Source organism: Eptatretus burgeri, chromosome 16, assembly GCF_056783735.1.
Source record: "Eptatretus burgeri isolate ZD-2024b chromosome 16, Ebu_testis_v1, whole genome shotgun sequence".
In the NCBI taxonomy this organism is placed as follows: Eukaryota; Metazoa; Chordata; class Myxini; order Myxiniformes; family Myxinidae; genus Eptatretus; species Eptatretus burgeri.
Genome location: NC_140976.1, coordinates 17,629,647 through 17,646,744, shown reverse-complemented (window position 1 = coordinate 17,646,744; position 17,098 = coordinate 17,629,647). Strand labels below are relative to the sequence as shown.

At 40.4% G+C, this 17,098-nt stretch overlaps 1 protein-coding gene across 3 annotated transcripts in view; it reads right to left on the bottom strand.

The window, feature by feature from the left end:
* Positions 1–17,098, bottom strand: part of LOC147010617 (uncharacterized) — a 64,597-nt gene that overhangs the window by 23,577 nt on the left and 23,922 nt on the right. The window contains exons 2-3 of one of the 3 annotated variants that reach the window (XM_085858589.1): positions 1,628–1,751; positions 207–440 (exon numbers count right to left, since the gene is read on the bottom strand). In XM_085858589.1, coding sequence (XP_085714715.1) covers positions 207–440; positions 1,628–1,751 — 358 coding nt within the window. Of the gene's footprint in view, positions 1–206; positions 441–1,627; positions 1,768–17,098 lie in introns of those variants that run through there. The other 2 variants (XM_085858590.1, XM_085858591.1) reach the window with 2 other exon arrangements.

The window sequence follows — 17,098 nt, the reverse complement described above, 5'->3', positions numbered from 1 at the left end:
GCATTGAAATTCCTTGAAAGGGAACTTATATAATAAACTTCCTGATTTGTATCAATGCACACAAGTGGCCATGTTGGTCAAAAAAAATAAAAATAAAAAACACACCCACACATCTCACACACACAGACACACCATATTTTGTTCTGTTCCTCACAACTATTAAATAATTTATTGAATTCCGAAAATAGTTACACACACACACACACCTGGAGGCGTCTTCACCAGTGGGTGTGGAACAAGAGGAATGACCAGGGAAACATTACTGTAATCTTTTGTCCCAGGATGCCTCGGGCTTTCGGCAGAAGGCAAACAGGCTGATGGGAGGCCACCCCACGCCGTTTGCTCCTTAGTTGTATGACCAGGAGTGTCAGGCCACGGTTGAATTTGCCCATCCTCGAGACTGGACCCCTCCGAAGAGCGTTTTTTGGGGATCAAGATTTCTGCCAGGCCAAAAATGAAACCAAACCGCAATAAAACAGTACAACTACCATACTCATTAAATGTGCAAGAATTAACTGAAACAAAGAATGGAATAATCAGCGATTGTAAAATAAATAAATAAATAAATAAAAGATCACAAATCAGAAAACACAAGACATAAAAATGTCAGCGCTTAATAAAACATAATTGGCTGTTGGTATGGTAAAAGTGGTTCATGAAACCACTGCCGGTGGTTACTGCCAAGTAAAATGGAGTAGCTTGAATAATATGGTAAATTCTAGTGGTTTTGTATACAAAGGTGATGCTGATGGAAGAGCTAGAAAACAGAACAGAAAAAGAAAGAAAACAGTGGAAAGGTGCCCAAGGACATCATGGATTATGTTGATGTCACGTTCTCAGGATGCATTCTTGATGTAATGTTCGACGAGAAACACGCATTCCTCCACGGTGAGCTCCATGGCGTGACTCAGTGAAAACCGTTAAACGTCATTGCTGGGTAACGTGATACCCGAGAGCTCTCAGGATCATGTCACATCTTTCTGTAACATGAGGCTACATTTATGCAAAATATTAGGTTCCTAACAGGTCTAGTTTTTGTGGTTTCTCGAATAAATAAATAAATAAATAAATAAATAAATAAAACAATCACCCTGTTCCACAAAGAAATGACATGGCAGACAAAAGAAGAATGAAACCATGGATGATGAAACCTGAACCTTCCTGCAGAAGAAGCCTCATCTATCTGCAAAATGCTATGTGGCAATGGCTGCAAGATCAATACAGCCATTCAGCATTTCTTAACACTCGATGAAGGAAAGCAAACATGTGCAGCTGACTGTGTGGAAGACTCAACACCACCTGCAATTTACGGTGAGGCAACTTTTCCCCAGAAACCTTCAAATATTTTACACCTTCCCGACATTGCGAGCACACCTGCCCAAAGATTATAATTCACCGGAGGAAGGTGTTTCACCATAGGCTTTCAGTTCGGATTTTATGAACAATACTGGGGCTTATAATAGTAGGTTATTCACAAAACAAAAGCAAAAAGAATAGGATGAAGATTTTTCTATTTTTTTCCTTGTGTTGAATCTTCATCCCATCACCAACAGGATGAAGATTCAACACAATAAAAAATAATTAAATAAAGGAAGGAGGGAAGCTTGGCATGATAACTTGTGCTCACCTTTTGTAATCGGAGATATCTGACCCAACTCCTCTCGAAGATCGATGTCCTCACCATCTTTAAGCTCCACCTTCTCGTAGCCATACCAGCCCAGCAACTCGTTCATTGTACTCTCGGCAAAGCTCTGTGACACAGCATTCCTGGAAATCCAGCTCTCTCGTGCTCAAAGAACAGCCATGATTTCATATCACTGGTAATTTGATGCAAAAGGTACATGACATCTGAAAATTATGGCATGATGCTTCCTCAATATCATGTGTCACGCAACCTCGATAACAAATATAATGTGAGACACTGTGACAGAAGCTTAATGATGTTCCAAAACAACACCCACATCTTTCCTTGAGGAGCCAGTTTCTGCTCATTGTTTTGAGCTTTCAGTGCGATTTACGCCTGTAAATGTTACTTGTTTAGGATGGTACAGCTCAACGATCGTCTAAAAGACGCGTCATCACAGTTTTTGTGGTTCGTCTACATGAATGCAATCAGGAAATCATGAAATACAATGTTCCTATACAAATGATAATTTGCAAGTGAATATTATAAGATTTGTAGATGAATACATGGGGGGGGGGGGGGCTGGCTGGATGGCCTCGAGGTACACACACTCACCTCAAAGCTGTCTGGCCTGGCTTTACATCTCAGCCCAGTAATAAACTGTCAACCCAGTGTTTCACAGGCAGGGTGATTCATCAATGTATGTACCATCCCTTGGAGAGATGGCATTAGTCGTTGGACATTAAAGATCCCATGGTGTTCTTCACGAAGAGTAGGCGAGCTATAAAACAGCACCATGGCCAAATTCCAAATTCCTCCCCTAACTACTTAGTCGAACTTCAGGCCTTGCCAGCAGATTCGTAAAACACTTGGGGCCAAAAATTTTCCCCGGCAAACCCCACAACAACGTAGGAATAATTGGAGCCATTAAAGAAGAAAAATGGTGTCATGGCTGCTGCCTGTGTGAGTTGAATCCTTCCTTCTGTATTCCCCCTCTCTCTTACCCTTACCCCCCCCCTCTCCCACCTCGTTTTCATGTGTTTATCTTTCCCTATTGGCCAGAGAGAGAGAGAGAGAGAGAGAGAGAGAGAGAGAGAGAGAGAGAGAGAGAGAGAGAGAGAGAGAGAGAGAGAGAGAGAGAGAGAGAGAGCATCCATCTTGAGATATTGGCGGTGATGATTGTGACGGAATTGTTCGTTCTGTCTCTGTCTCTGTCTCTGTCTCTGTCCCTCTCTGTCTCTGTCTCTCTGTCCTCAATCCCTAGTCGAGCCGGATTATAGATGTTTCTCTTTAATTAATATTTATTTTCTTTCATTTGGTTTCATTATTTTCATTTTATTTAATTCTGTAAAGCTCATCAATCTGAAGTCAGGGTAAGACGGAGTTCTTTTACTTTAGTAATGACGGTGGCTCATTTACAGCAAGATGCTGTGTTTGAAGCATTAACCTGAACACATAATAATCTAGTTTGTGAAGGGGTGAAGAATGTGGAGAGATTCACTTACCTCGGCAGTGATATTCATGTCTCTGCTGGCTGTGAGTCAGAGGTCAACAGAAGTCTGGGTCGAGCCTGGTGAGTCATGGATTCACTGGATCATGGGGTGTGGTGCTGCCGGTACCTGTGCAAGATGACGAAAGTCTGTCTTCAGGTCATTGGTGCTTCCAGTCTTGCTCTACGGATGTGAGACTTGGACTCTGAGCAAGGATCTGAGACGGAGACTTAATTTCTTTGGTACCAGGTCTCTTCGGAGAATCCTTGGCTATCACTGGTCAGACATTGTATCCAATGAGCGGTTGCTGAGAGAGACTCAAATGAGATTTGTTACCTGCATAGTCAGTGAGCATCAGCTGCGGCTGTATGGACATGTGGCTCGTTTTCCTGAAGCTGATCATGCTCATCAGATTCTCTCAGCGAGGGAGCCTCATGAGTGGAAGAGGCCAATGGGCCGACCACATTCCTTGTGGTTGCAGCAGGTTAATCAGCATCTCAAGGAGATTGGGATGCGCCAAGCATCTGCCTGGGGGATGGCCAGACAGAGGCCCCTGGAGTACCGGCGGAAAGTGGACTCTGTGATGTGGACTCTGTGATGTGGACTCTGTGAAAGTGGACAGCAGTGATGTGCTGCTCTGGCGCATGCTCCCATATCTGATCTCTCTGATCTGAAGAACCCCACTGAAGAGGTTCTTCCTGAAGAAATTGTTTTGGTGGTCAGGAATGTTATCAGTCTTGAGCATGTATGTGCCATGTCACGTATGAACCAGAAGGTCGTGGTGTTCGTTTCGGATGAATGGTTTGTTCACAATGTCGTGAGTTCCGGGTTAACCACACAAAGTGGCCTCCTTGTTGCGGCCTCCCCGATGGATGTCCCAGTAATTAAAAGAAGTGTTTCAAATGTTAGGGTTATGTTAAATGTTAGGGTTAACATTATGTTCAAATGTTAAAAGAAGTGTTCCAAATGAAAAACTAGTGTCCGTTTTGTCTCGTTATGGAATGATCATTTCAAGAATGTTGATGATCCTCCCTGGGTGCCGCCATGACCAAGTGAAGCACATGATGAGTTTTCGGCGGTTTCTTGGCGTTTTTCACAGCCGTATTTGTGGTTTTTCACACGTTTTTTGATTTTTCCTGATGAATCACGAACTCCTGGGAAACTATCCCCCTTTATCCCATTGAAACAATGCCTCGACATTCGTGGATTTGACATTCACGGCATTTTTCAGGAACGTATCCCCCGCAAATGTCGAGACAGTATCATCATCATCAGTTTTTCATGAGCCTAAACAAAGTAGTGATTCAACCTTTCTCAACGTTCCCACTTCAGCAAAAAATCTAAATAGAGTTTTTGCAGCCCCGGCAGAGGTGTCCAGCAAGTTGTACAGGATGATGTATTAGAAGCCCCATCTGAAGATGATATGAGGAGAGTGTGAAGCAAGGTTTGCAGAGTTGCACCCTGCATCACTTGGTAGACCCCCCAAATTTGCTTATAAATGAGTCAGTAATCATCCAGAGTGAAATTTATGATGCTGGCGGAATGTTATCTGAGCCGTCGGCATCAGATGATGACATCGAGGTGGCTGATCTGTCACAGTCATCATCTGATCACTTACAAATACCTCCCAAGGTTAATGTGTCCATTCTAAATGAGACATTTAGGCAGATGAATGTTGCAATCCAAAAACATTTCCCTGACTTGCTTTCCTTCATTCAGATTGCAAAGTGTATAATTAGAAATTCTAAATATTATGAAGTAACAAAAGCACAAGTTCATAGACTTCGAAAATTTAACACGAAAGCAGGGTTGGAATGTTCTCAACAGCAGCCAAATCCACTTGATTCGAAATGAAAATGAAGGAAGTGCTTTTTGGCACCTTTAAACATTAATGTGGGTGGTACTAACCATTTGTGTTAGCTCAAAGTTAAAAGCTTATGAGTTCAGAAACATGTCGATATCTGTTTATTGCACGAAACACCATAACAGAGACTTCGCAGCCTGACTGGCTTCCCCTTAATAAGGGGCAGTGTTTGTTTAGCAACCTTCGGTTTCTGTCTTCGATTTCTGCCAGAATTGCCTTTTGCTTCGTCCAGGCTTCGTTCCTGACTCATATGATTTTTATGAAATAGTTAAAGGACACTTAGCATCCTTAGAGGTGGCTTATCAAGGATTTCACCTCACCTTACTCAATGTCTATGCTCCGAGTAATAGTGTGAAGCGTAAAGATATTTTCACTCATCTGGCTAATTACCTTCACATAATAGCCTTTGATCAATGTATCTGTATTGGAGGAGATTGCAATGCACCTTCAAACCCAATTTAGATAGAAACACTCCAGAACCACATCCTGAATGTCATAGAGGAGGGGGAGATTGGGACCATACTATGTGCAGAGCGTCGGTGCTGCTTAAGCAGTCTCCTCGGCTATTGGGCACAATTCTGGATGGGTCGCCACTCTGACACAGGATACCAGAAAGCTGGCACTAATTTTGCCGACCTTGGAAGGATGACAGGCCGAGTTAACCCCACCTGGTATTAATTCAACAGCTGAGCGGGATTTGAACTCAGGACCTTAAGATCCAAAGCCTGCCTCCCTAACCATTAAGCCAACACCAGATATGAATCTCATAAACATATATCGCATTGCTTCTCATTGTTTGGTCTACTTGATGTATGGCAGATACAGCACCGGGCACCCTACAGCATCTCGATACACATGTGCTAGCGGGTTGATAACGCTTGCGAGGCTTGATAGATGGTATATTAATTCTACTTTTCAAAACGTACTCATGTATTGTAATCATTTTCTTTCTACTTTCTCAGATCTCCACCTGGTAGTGCTTGGATGAGCCACTTCTCAGTTAGTAAAAGTATACATTGGACCTTCAATACTAGCCTATTGGAGGATTTCTCTTCTATTGATTGTTTTCGTGACCATTGGAAAACGCTTATCCAAAGAAAACCTTGTTACTCTTCGGTCAAGAATGTTTTAAGTCTTTTTCCACAAGCAAGAACAAAATTGCCGTTTCACTCTCGTAGGGAATTGATTCATGAAAAAGTAATGGGGATGTCAGTTAAACTTAGAATCCAAAATATTGAGTCTTCTGACACCCCAAATAAAAGTTGTTGGTTTTTAGATCCTCGTGGAGGATCTCTAAGTCTTACTCACGTTGTTCTTCTTGTGGACTTTTTTGTTTCACAGCCTACAGTTTTCATCGAAACTTCCTGAAACTTGGCGTATATATGTACAAATACCCTGCGCAGACAGAAACGATCTCCGATTTTGAAAATTCCTCCGAGAAAAAAAAGTTATGACGTCAAAATATCTATGCTAATTGAAATCGCCTAAAAAATTGTCTCTGAAACTAGGCAAGCCTTTTGAATTCTGTTTGTGGGAATCGAACAGAGCATTAGCAGAGATGAATTACCGCACATATGATACATCACTATGACGTCATATCAATTTTTATGATGTCATTCCTATTTTTTGACATTTTTTTGTTTCACAACCCAGAGTTTTCATCGGATCTTCGTGAAACTTGCCTTGTATATGCAGAAAGCCCACGCGCAGGCAGTAACCATCTCCGATTTTGGAAATTCTTCCTAGAAAAAAAGTTGACGTCATAATATCGCCGCTAATGGAAATCGCCGATATAGTATAGGCTCTGGGTGGGTGTTTGTGTACATGACTCTTTTAGAGTGTCACCCTTTTTTTTTGTTCTATATGCCAAGACCTTCAAAAAAAGTTTGGGTAACACCTCCAGATCAAGTACATTTTTTCTGTAGGGTCCATCTTGGATTCACAGTTGGCTACCAGCAAACTATAATTGAACCAAAATGCCCATATTGGGTTTAGATGGAATAAATCCATAAATTATTAATTTTGATTTACTTCAATTACTTATGCATTGCTTAACACATTTTAGCATGATTTATTCTCTTAAAACTTGGTTCACAGTAGAAAATGACCATATTTTACATAATTTTAGTCAAAAATAGTCAAAAATAGCTTTCAACTTGAAAGTAGCTCAAAGTTTGATGGTCTCTGAATGACTTAATATTGTAAGTAGAGCTATAAAATTTGGCCAAAAGTTTCATTATTAAGTTCTCTGAGCAATTCAATTTTCATATTATCACAATGGCGCTATGTGTTATGACCACAGAGCTCATTGTAAACCAAAGTCACCCCTACCCCCAAATGGCCACTTTTACGGCATTTCATCTAATGATGGTATCTCCTCAACTAAATGGCATGGGAAGTTGATTTTTTGTACTAAATATAGGTTATTGACCCCAAGGAATTCATTGATAAAATTTTTGTAGTTTTTGTAGTTGATCTACTTAGCATAATTCCAGAAATGCTGCCAAAATATTGAAAAAGCTCATTGTAAACCAGTCACCCCTGCCCCCAAATGGCCACTTTTACGGTATTTCATCAAATGATGATATCCACTCAACTAGATGGCATGGGAAGTTGATTTTTGATACTACATGTATATACAGGTTTTTGACCACAAGAAATTCATTGGTTACATTTTTGGAGTTGATCTACTTCTTAATAATTCCAAAATTGCTGCCAAAATATTGAAATTTCGGAATGCAGAACAATATTCAAGATGAAACTCTAACTTAATATCCTTCCCACTCCCTCTCGCCTATCGATTAAAACAAGTCAAAAGCAATATTAATTAAAGAATTTTAATGTTTACACATTGAAATAAGTTCTGGTTTATGCACAACCATGGTGCCCATACTTTAGTACTATTAGTTACATACACATTGCTGCCAAATAACTCAATATGTTCCTGACTTGTTGTTGATATATTTTCTTGAATTATCACTCATCCAGCATTCAAGATAACTTGTTCTAAATGCTACATTACATATGCTACATACCGCTAGGACTAATATTATTACACACACTGCATAATTTACTACATACATACATGCACCTGGATAGTTTTCTAGAAAACTACAGAAAACACACTGCATTCTAATACTAGTTACATGTATATTACTACAAACTAGCTCATAAAGTCCAGGTAAAATTGTTCTAATGTGTTGGTGATACATTTTCTTGAATTATCACTCATCCAACATTCAAGATTTATAACATGTTCTAAGTACTACACTACCTACGCTACATACTGCTAGAACTAATATTGCTACATATACTACATAATACACATAAATCAACTGTAATAATATAATGCAAAGCTCAAACAGTCATCTCCACATAAAGTTGCAGAATTCCCGAGAATCACGTTAAGCAATTGGACTTTTGCAGTCGGGTGATGTTTTTTTGCACCGACAGAATCTGCAACATCTGACCCCAGCCATCCTGCAAGAGCAAGTTGACCTAGCACACTTGTCACAAGTACAGAATACAGACCAATGGGCAGGAAGGATTTTTCCACAATGTTGCAGGTATTAGCTGACCCTGCTCATACTCATAGCCACAATCCTCTGGCTTCAGTGACTCAACAGTTTCAGGATCAGTATGGCTGTCCAAGGTATGCATGGTAGTGTAAGCATTAAAGAATCCATGTGGGATATGAGGTAGAAGTCCCTGGCTGGTTGGAGGCAGGTTATGAAGAGAACTACTTTTGTTGAAATGGAACATCTCTGCTCGGAGATCATCGAAATTTGTAACATCACTTCCACTTTTCAGCACCTTCACCAAGTAATGCACAGCATTGTGAATTAATGATGGAGAGAGGGTTGGTGATCTCCCAAAGTGTTTGAGAAACTTTTCTGGCTCTACCTGCAAAGCTGCCATCTTTGATCCCAGTATGTGGTTGTATGTGGTTGCCCGGTATGTGGTTGTGCCTCAAGTTCCCCTACATATAATTAATATGAGTGTCTCAATATAGTCTCTGTAGGATTGAACCATATGCACATCACTATTTTAGACCATTAATTAAAGCTTCAATGTTAAATCATGTCCACTTTTCATTATTTTGGCAGTCATTTTGAGGAAAATCTTGGGATTATGCTAATTAGATCAGCGAAAAAAAAATACAAAAATGTTACCAATGAATTCCTTGGGGGTCAATAACCTATATTTAGTAAAAAAAAAATCAACTTTCCATGGCATTTAATTAAGGAGATATCATCATTTGATGAAATACCGCAAAAGTGGCCATTTGGGGGTAGGGGTGACTTTGGTTTACAATAAACTCTGTGGTCATAACACATAGCCCCACTGTGATAATATGAAAATTGAATTGCTCAGATAACTTAATAATGAAACTTTTGGCCAAATTTTATAGCTCTACTTACAATATTAAGTCATTTAGAGACCATCAAACTTTGAGCTACTTTCAAGTTGAAAGCTATTTTTGACTATGTTTGAATAAAATTACATAAAATATGGTCATTTTCTACTGTGAACCAAGTTTTAAGAGAATAAATTATGCTAAAATGTGTTAAGCAATGCATAAGTAATTGAAGTAAATCAAAATTAACTAGAACGGGCACTCAGTAGAGCGCATACCTTCACCAACGCTACATTTTGCCCCCCCTCCCCCCCAGAAACCGTTGATTGTGAGGGTATTTAATCCCATACCACATCTGCCATCTCATATGTGTTATGATGGCTTAAAAACATTAAATTTCCTGCTGTATGACACTGATTCACGTACATTGTACAATTTCTGTATGAACTCCCTGACCTTTTTGGGTGTCGGTGTCAAGTCAATCTGATGACAACTGGTCACATTATAAGAAATTATTTTCTGGCATTTTAGGGGCATTTAGCACACACGAGTTTCTGTTTTTCTCAATAAGTTATTTATTGTGAACAAACAAACATTCATTTTCAGAAAGTATGACATCTGAAAGTACTAATTCAGCTGTGTGTACTATATGCAGAGCGTATGACATTAGCTCGTTGCACGATAGGGGGTTGAAGTACTATCGATAAATAGAACTACAAGTTGTGAAATACGCCTCTCCTGGTGCAAGAGTCCCATTGGTTTGCATGGAGAGAACTATGTTTTTGCCTGATAATCCGTTTTTATTACCTGCATCCTTACAACTGTAAAATGTGCATATCTTTTATTTTTTAATATCTTAAAATTGCACCAGCAGCCGAAAGCATCATGGCACATAAGAATGACACATTTGAAGCACACATCAGGTGATCGTGTTTTTTTTAAGAATGGTTGACATCAGCTGGTTGTGGTTGCGCAATCCAAAAGTAATACGTCAGCTGGCTCCTAATTTATAAAAAGGAACATTTTTTGTTTAGTGTGCATACGTGCCACTAAGGTATGCACATTTTGTAAGTTCAGTGACACCCCCCCACCCCCCAATGCTTTAAACTCACCAATAAAGTCACTATCAAATATTACACATCACAGGATAGGGAATTGAATTCTAAACATTTTGAATCTACTTACATGCAAATTGTATAAAAATTGATCGCGTTATGATAATAAAGGTCGTTGACCCCCTGACCTTTGACCCAAACCGCTAACAAAGGTAATGACGTCATTGTGTCATATCATATATCACAAGATTGGGCATTGAATTCACAACATTTTCGCATTGGTTGCATGCAAATTGGATAAAAATCGACTGCATTATGGCAAAATGACAATTTTGACCATTTCATGACCTCGACCTTGACCTTTGTGCTCTTAATTTTGTAATTGGTATTAGAGTGTGGGGAACAGAACAGTCAACATTTTGGTGTTGGTTTCATGCAAATCGGATAATAATTGACCGTGTTATGACTAAAACCGAACATTTTGCAATGTCGTGACCCCCCCTGACCTTAGACTCCCAACCGCTAATAAGGGTTATTACGTCATTGTGTCATGTCACATATCACAAGATGGGGCATTGAATTCTGAACATTTTGGCATTAGTTGAATGCAAATTGACCGCGCTATGGCAAAAAGACGATTTTGACCTTTTCATGACCTTGACCTTGACCTTTGACCCGATCGCTCCCAAAATCTAATCAAATGGTCCTGGGATAATAACCAATCATCGCACCAAATTTGCTGCAATTCAGTTCAATACTTTTGGAGTTATGCGAATAACAAACAAACAAACACATATTCACAAATAAATAAATAAATAAATACACAGCGATCAAAACATAACCTTCGCAACAAAGTTTGCGAAGGTAATAATTTATGGATGCTTAATAATGATTTATTCCATCTAAACCCAATACAGGCATTTTGGTTCAATTATGGTTTGCTGGTAGCCAACTGCGAATCCAAGATGGACCCGACAGAGAAAATGTACTTGATCTGGAGGTGTTACACAAACTTTTTTTTTGACATATAGAACAAAAAAAAATTAGGGTAACGCTCTAAAAGAGTCATGTACACAAACACCCCCCCCAACAAATTAGGGTAACGCTCTAAAAGAGTCATGTACACAACCCCCCCCCCCAACAAATTAGGGTAACACTTTAAAAGAGTCATGTACACAACCCCCCCCCCCAACAAATTAGGGTAACGCTCTAAAAGAGTCATGTACACAACCCCCCCCAACAAATTAGGGTAACGCTCTAAAAGAGTCATGTACAAAAACACCCCCCCCCCCCGAGCCAGGAGTAATACCACTATCTCCGAAACTAGGCAAGCTGTTTGAATTTTGTTTGCGGGAATCAAGCCGGGTATTAGCACAGACAATTTATCACAAACCTGATACATCACAATGACGTCATATTCGTTTTTATGACATCATCATTAAGAGGACGAGGATCTTAGCTCATTTGAGCTTGTTTTCATTTGGAAGGGGATAAACAGTCACAAAGGCAGATGTTTTCCTTGTTAGACACCAGAGGGAATGTTACACAAAATGAGTGATGCTTGTGTAAAGATGTTTTTCTGGTTTATTTGCGAAAAAATCTGGGTGTAAAGATATTGTTGATGATACGACAACTCATCTTCCTTATTTGAGTTGTGACCAGCATCAATGTATTAAAGAGCCGTTTACCCGGGAAGAACTCAGTAAAGCTCTGTGTAGCCTTGAACATGGAAAAGCCGCTGGAATCAACGGCCATCCAGTGGAATCTTTCACAGCGTTGTTGGACATTTTAGGTCCAGAAGTACTGCTGGTGCTGCAAGAAAGTTTACACTCTGGACTACTGCCTCTCAGCTGCAGCAGAGTGGTGGTTTGCCTTTCCCCAAAAGGCGGTGATCTCTGTCGGATCGAGAACTGGTGTCCCATTTCATGACTGCTCTGATTACAAACTCCATTCAAAATTGCAAGCCAATCGGCTCAAGATTGTCATTGGAACTGTCGTTCATCCTGACCAGAGTTTATACAATTCCAGGGAAATAAATCTGTGATAACATCTTTCTCATTATAGATTTGATTTACTGTGGCTTTGAGGAGGAAGAGGGGGTTGGTTTGATTTTCTTTGATGTTGAAAACTTTTTTGACAGTATTGATCACACATACATGTTTCAAGTTTTGGAAAAGGTTAGCTTTGGTGAAAACTTTATAGGGTTTGTCTAATTGTTATGCAACAATATATTTAGTTTGTGAAAAGTAAATAATGCTCTCTTCTCACCCATTCAGGTTCAGAAGGTTGTTCGGCAAGGCTGTCCATCATCAAGGTTACTGTTTAGTCTTTCTCTTGAGCCATGACTAATCAATCTTAGAACCTTTCTTTCCAGCTTTGCACCTTCTCCAGAAGAGCACCAAATCATGGTATTAGCATACGCTGATGATGTCTGTGTATTAATAAAAAATGATCAGGACCTAACCATTCTTCTCAAATCCTTACGTAGGTTTCAATTTGCTTCAACTTTGCGGTGTAATTGGCAAAAGAGTAAAGCTCTGTGGGTATCCTCAGCTCACAGTACATCAGCATCAGGTAGGCTTCCCTTACTGCCACCTCAGTCTCTTCCAAAATAACTAAAGTGGACAAGAGAGGGGGGGTGAAATACCGAGGTGTTTATCTTGGCCCTTATCAGTACTCCCTTATTAACTGGGAAGGAGTGGTAGACCAGGTAACCGAGCATCTTAACAGATGGAAAAGGTTCTTTCTGCAAATATCTTTCAGAGGCCGCATATTAATTGTTAACACCTTAGTCGCCTCTTTCTTGTGGTATAAAGTTATCTGCTTACAGCCACCAGATGTTTTCCTTAAGGAGCTTCAACGGATACTGGTTAACTTATTTTGGGGAGGATATCACTGGTTGCGGTCGGACGTACTTGTCTGATGGTGGCCGAGGACTCACTGATGTAAAGTTTCGTCTGATGGCCTTTCGATTGAAGTCGATGCAATGATTGCTCAATGTGGAACAACTGCCATGGCTCCCCGTAGCACAACAAATACCGAGACAAGCTAGAACACTTGGCTCCGACCTTGAGATGTTCTCAGTTAAATCCCAAAAAGTTGAAGCGTCTCACCCCCCCTCTGTTTTACCAGGGTCTGTTGAATGCTTGTCGAGCCGTAGTGGAGAACCGTCAAAAACAAAGGTATGATGTTGAAATGTTTCCGGGGGAAACCTTTATTCCTCAACCCACTCTTTCCTAATGTTCCCAAAAGCCGTTGTTTTTTTTTCCAAACCTCACTTCAGTCGGCATCTTCGTGACTCTTCCAATCATTGCTAGAAATCTTCAAAGGAAATTGCTGAGATTACTGGTACCAGATCAACAAGAGCTGCAGCTCAAGTACTTGTAGAAGTCAATCGTACATCCTTTAGACTTGGGTTGCAGTGGAGTACTGAGGTTAAATGGGTATCCCATCATCCTTCGCTTCCCAACTTAGTTGTCACCTTCACGGGTTCTACTCTCTCTCTCTCTCTCCAGTCAGTATTGGCTCCTATTTATTCAGTAATCTCAAGAGTAAGTCTATTTACCAGTCCTGTCTCTCCTTCATTAATATAAACACTGCAGCTGGAGTTATGAGATGAAAGCATTTTTACCTGGCGTTGCCTCTTCTGAACCTGCACAGAAAGCAATATATTATACACCTGTAACAAATAAGTCAGGTGACTTAGAATGGAGACTTGCTTACTGGTTATTGTCGCCAAACATCTTTGTAAATCGTCCACATGTTACCGTATCAGTGCTCTGTCCGTTCTGCAAAACCATTAAAGAATTTGTTTCATGGTTATATCGACCCCACAAGATTGTGCCCAATTTTTCTTTCACTGAAGAATGTATTTGAGAGAGTAAATGTTCCATTTTACCCATGGTTTTTTTTAATTTTTGGGGTTAGAGTCACTTCGTCCAATAAAAAGTTGTTAATGTTTCTTCATTATGTATTGTCAGAGGCTAAACTGGCAATCTTCTTGTCAATAAAAGCAAAAAGGAAAGGCAAACCACAGGAGCAATGTAACGTGAGCCAACATTTTCAATCCCTGGTCTTAACTCAGTCAAAACTAGAATTTAATTTCTGCAGCAATAACGTAAACTTAAACGATTTGGTTGAAACTTCGTGTGTTGGGAAAATGGCCAAAGTAAATGAAAATGTATTCGATATTTACGTGTAATTACTCTCGCCAGAGGGGAGGGTACTGCATTTGGGTCCGTTTGTTTGTCTGTTTGTCTGTCTGTCTGTCTGTCTGTCTGTCTGTCTGTCTGTCTGTCTGTCTGTCTGTCTGTCTGTCTGTCTGTCTGTTTGTTTCTCTGTTGGTTTGTTTCTCTGTTTGTCGATTTGTCCGCACAGAACTTTCGTGTTTTTCTCCGCAAACACTTGTCAGATTGAAACGAAATTTTCACCATTGGTGCGACTACTCATGAAAATGTTTCAGTGATAATTATGACGTCATAGGTCACGTGGTGTGGCAGCCATATTGTAAAAATGGAAATACTTTGGACCTCTGTATCTCTGAAACAGAACAAAGGAAAAAATTTAAACTTGGCACATAGCAAGTAGTCCTCATGGAAAATGAGTGGGATTTTTGAGGTCAGAGGTGCCTTCCTTATGACGTCATAATTGCATATGTATAACACCACATCCGATTAGTATGAAAATTTTTGAGGGTCATCTAGGGATATAATGGTCCACAGAAAAAAAAACTCATGATGTCATTGGTCACATGATTCGACAGCCATATTGTTTTTTTGTTTTTTTTAAACCTTCAAAAATCTTCTCTGAAACTGCACACGTATGACCGCCTGTCCATGAGGAACAAAAGGTTCACGCAAATGATATCATCGGTCACATGGTTTGGCAGCCATATTGGATTAACCCTAAAACCCATAGATATACACCATTCAAAAGTCCCGGTGAGGGTTTGCAATCTCTGACTGCTCTTTTTCTTGTTTACTCCTTTGTTTTGCAATTCCATTGTTTGGGTTGCAGTCCACCAATTATTCTCCCTTTTGATTTTCTGTGACTTTGTTGTATTCTTTCAAAACTTGCTTTGGTTGAATTATTTTTATATTTTTAATATAAATGGAGTCAAAAGTTTCTCTCTGTTTGCCTCTCTGTTTGCCTCTCTGTTTGCCTCTGTTTGTCTCTCTCTCTCTCTCTCTCTCTCTCTCTCTCTCTCTCTCTCTCTCTCTCTCTCTCTCTCTCTCTCTCTCTCTCTCTCTCTCTCTCTCTCTCTCTCTCTCTCTCTCTCTCTCTCTCTCTCTCTCTCTCTCTCTCTCTCTCTCTCTCTCTCTCTCTCTCTCTCTCTCTCTCTCTCTCTCTCTCTCTCTCTCTCTCATCTTGTCTTACCCTCCCCCTCCTTTTTACCATTACTGAAAAATACGCATCTAAATGCTCATATGGAGTTTGTGAAAAAGCATCTTAAATGGGCACCAAATGTTTTTTTTTTTTCTTTCTGAAAGCCATTTAAAATCATTAATCATGGTCAAATTTGAAGGGGAAAAAATTTTGAATTTCTTTTGCCAATCACAAAGTGCCACAAAAAGCCCTATGGTGTTGATTTTAGATTTTTGCCAGTGGCGTCACTCTTTGATCCAAATGGCGACTTACGTCGAGAAACTTATTTCAAGCTCGAATTCTGATACTGATTCCACTGTCATTAGCAACTCTGAAGGTTCTTAGTCTGCTGAAACTGATCAGTGGGATTTTGAAGAAACAATTCGAGAAAAAATTAGTGATGGAAATGCTTTTGGGGGAATTATGGAGCCTTATCATGTTGAGCCTTTGTGCCTGTGGTCGTGCCATGTCATGCCTTGTCGATGCCCTGCCGCAGTGGAGGGGGGAGTGGTGCTCAGAGGGAGGAGGGAGGAGGGATGTGGGGTGGTTGTGGATATTGTGTTGTGGAGGGATGGTGGAGGGGAGTGTGCAATGTTGGTGGGGAAGGTGGGGGTGTTGGTGGGGGGGGGTTTGGGTGGAGATGGGGGAGGGGGGGTTGGGGGGTGGATGTGGTTATGGTGGTGGGGGGTTTGGGGTGGTAGTGTGTATTTTCGGGTGGTAGTGTGAGATGTTGGTAGGTATTGTAGGGGTGATGGTTAATGGGGGATTGTGGAGGTGGGAGAGGGTGGGGACCCTGAAAGTTTTAGAGTCCCAGGTCAAATACTCTCAGAGGAGTAGATGACATACATACATACTCTCCACTTTAAATAGATGGTGGTTCATTTGATTTGTAAAAATTTGTGTTGATAATAGATAATTATTTTCAGGTACTCTTGTGAACTGCCGGGCAATGGCAACAGGTGTTTCATTCACCTCTCAAATCATCCGTGTACATGTGCTGGGAGCTGGGTAAAGGTGGTGTTAGTGTCGAGTGACAGCTGTTTCTTCCACTTAACCATGGGTTTGGGATCCTCTCTCAATCATGGTGGAAAACCACATCTTGCCATCTCTTTTGCTTCATAACAGTGCTCTGTAAAATGTTCTGAGCACAAAAGCGAACACTTTGTCTCGATCCACACTCGGGTATTTCAGACAAACTTTAGCGAATTTCTGGCAAACTTAGGGTCTTTCGGCCATTAATGGAGCATGAAACCATCTCGGTTTGTATTCCTGCAACCACCAAGGACACATCGACTCGGCACATTTGTGGAAAATCGCAAATTATTATTTGCCATTCGAGTTAAA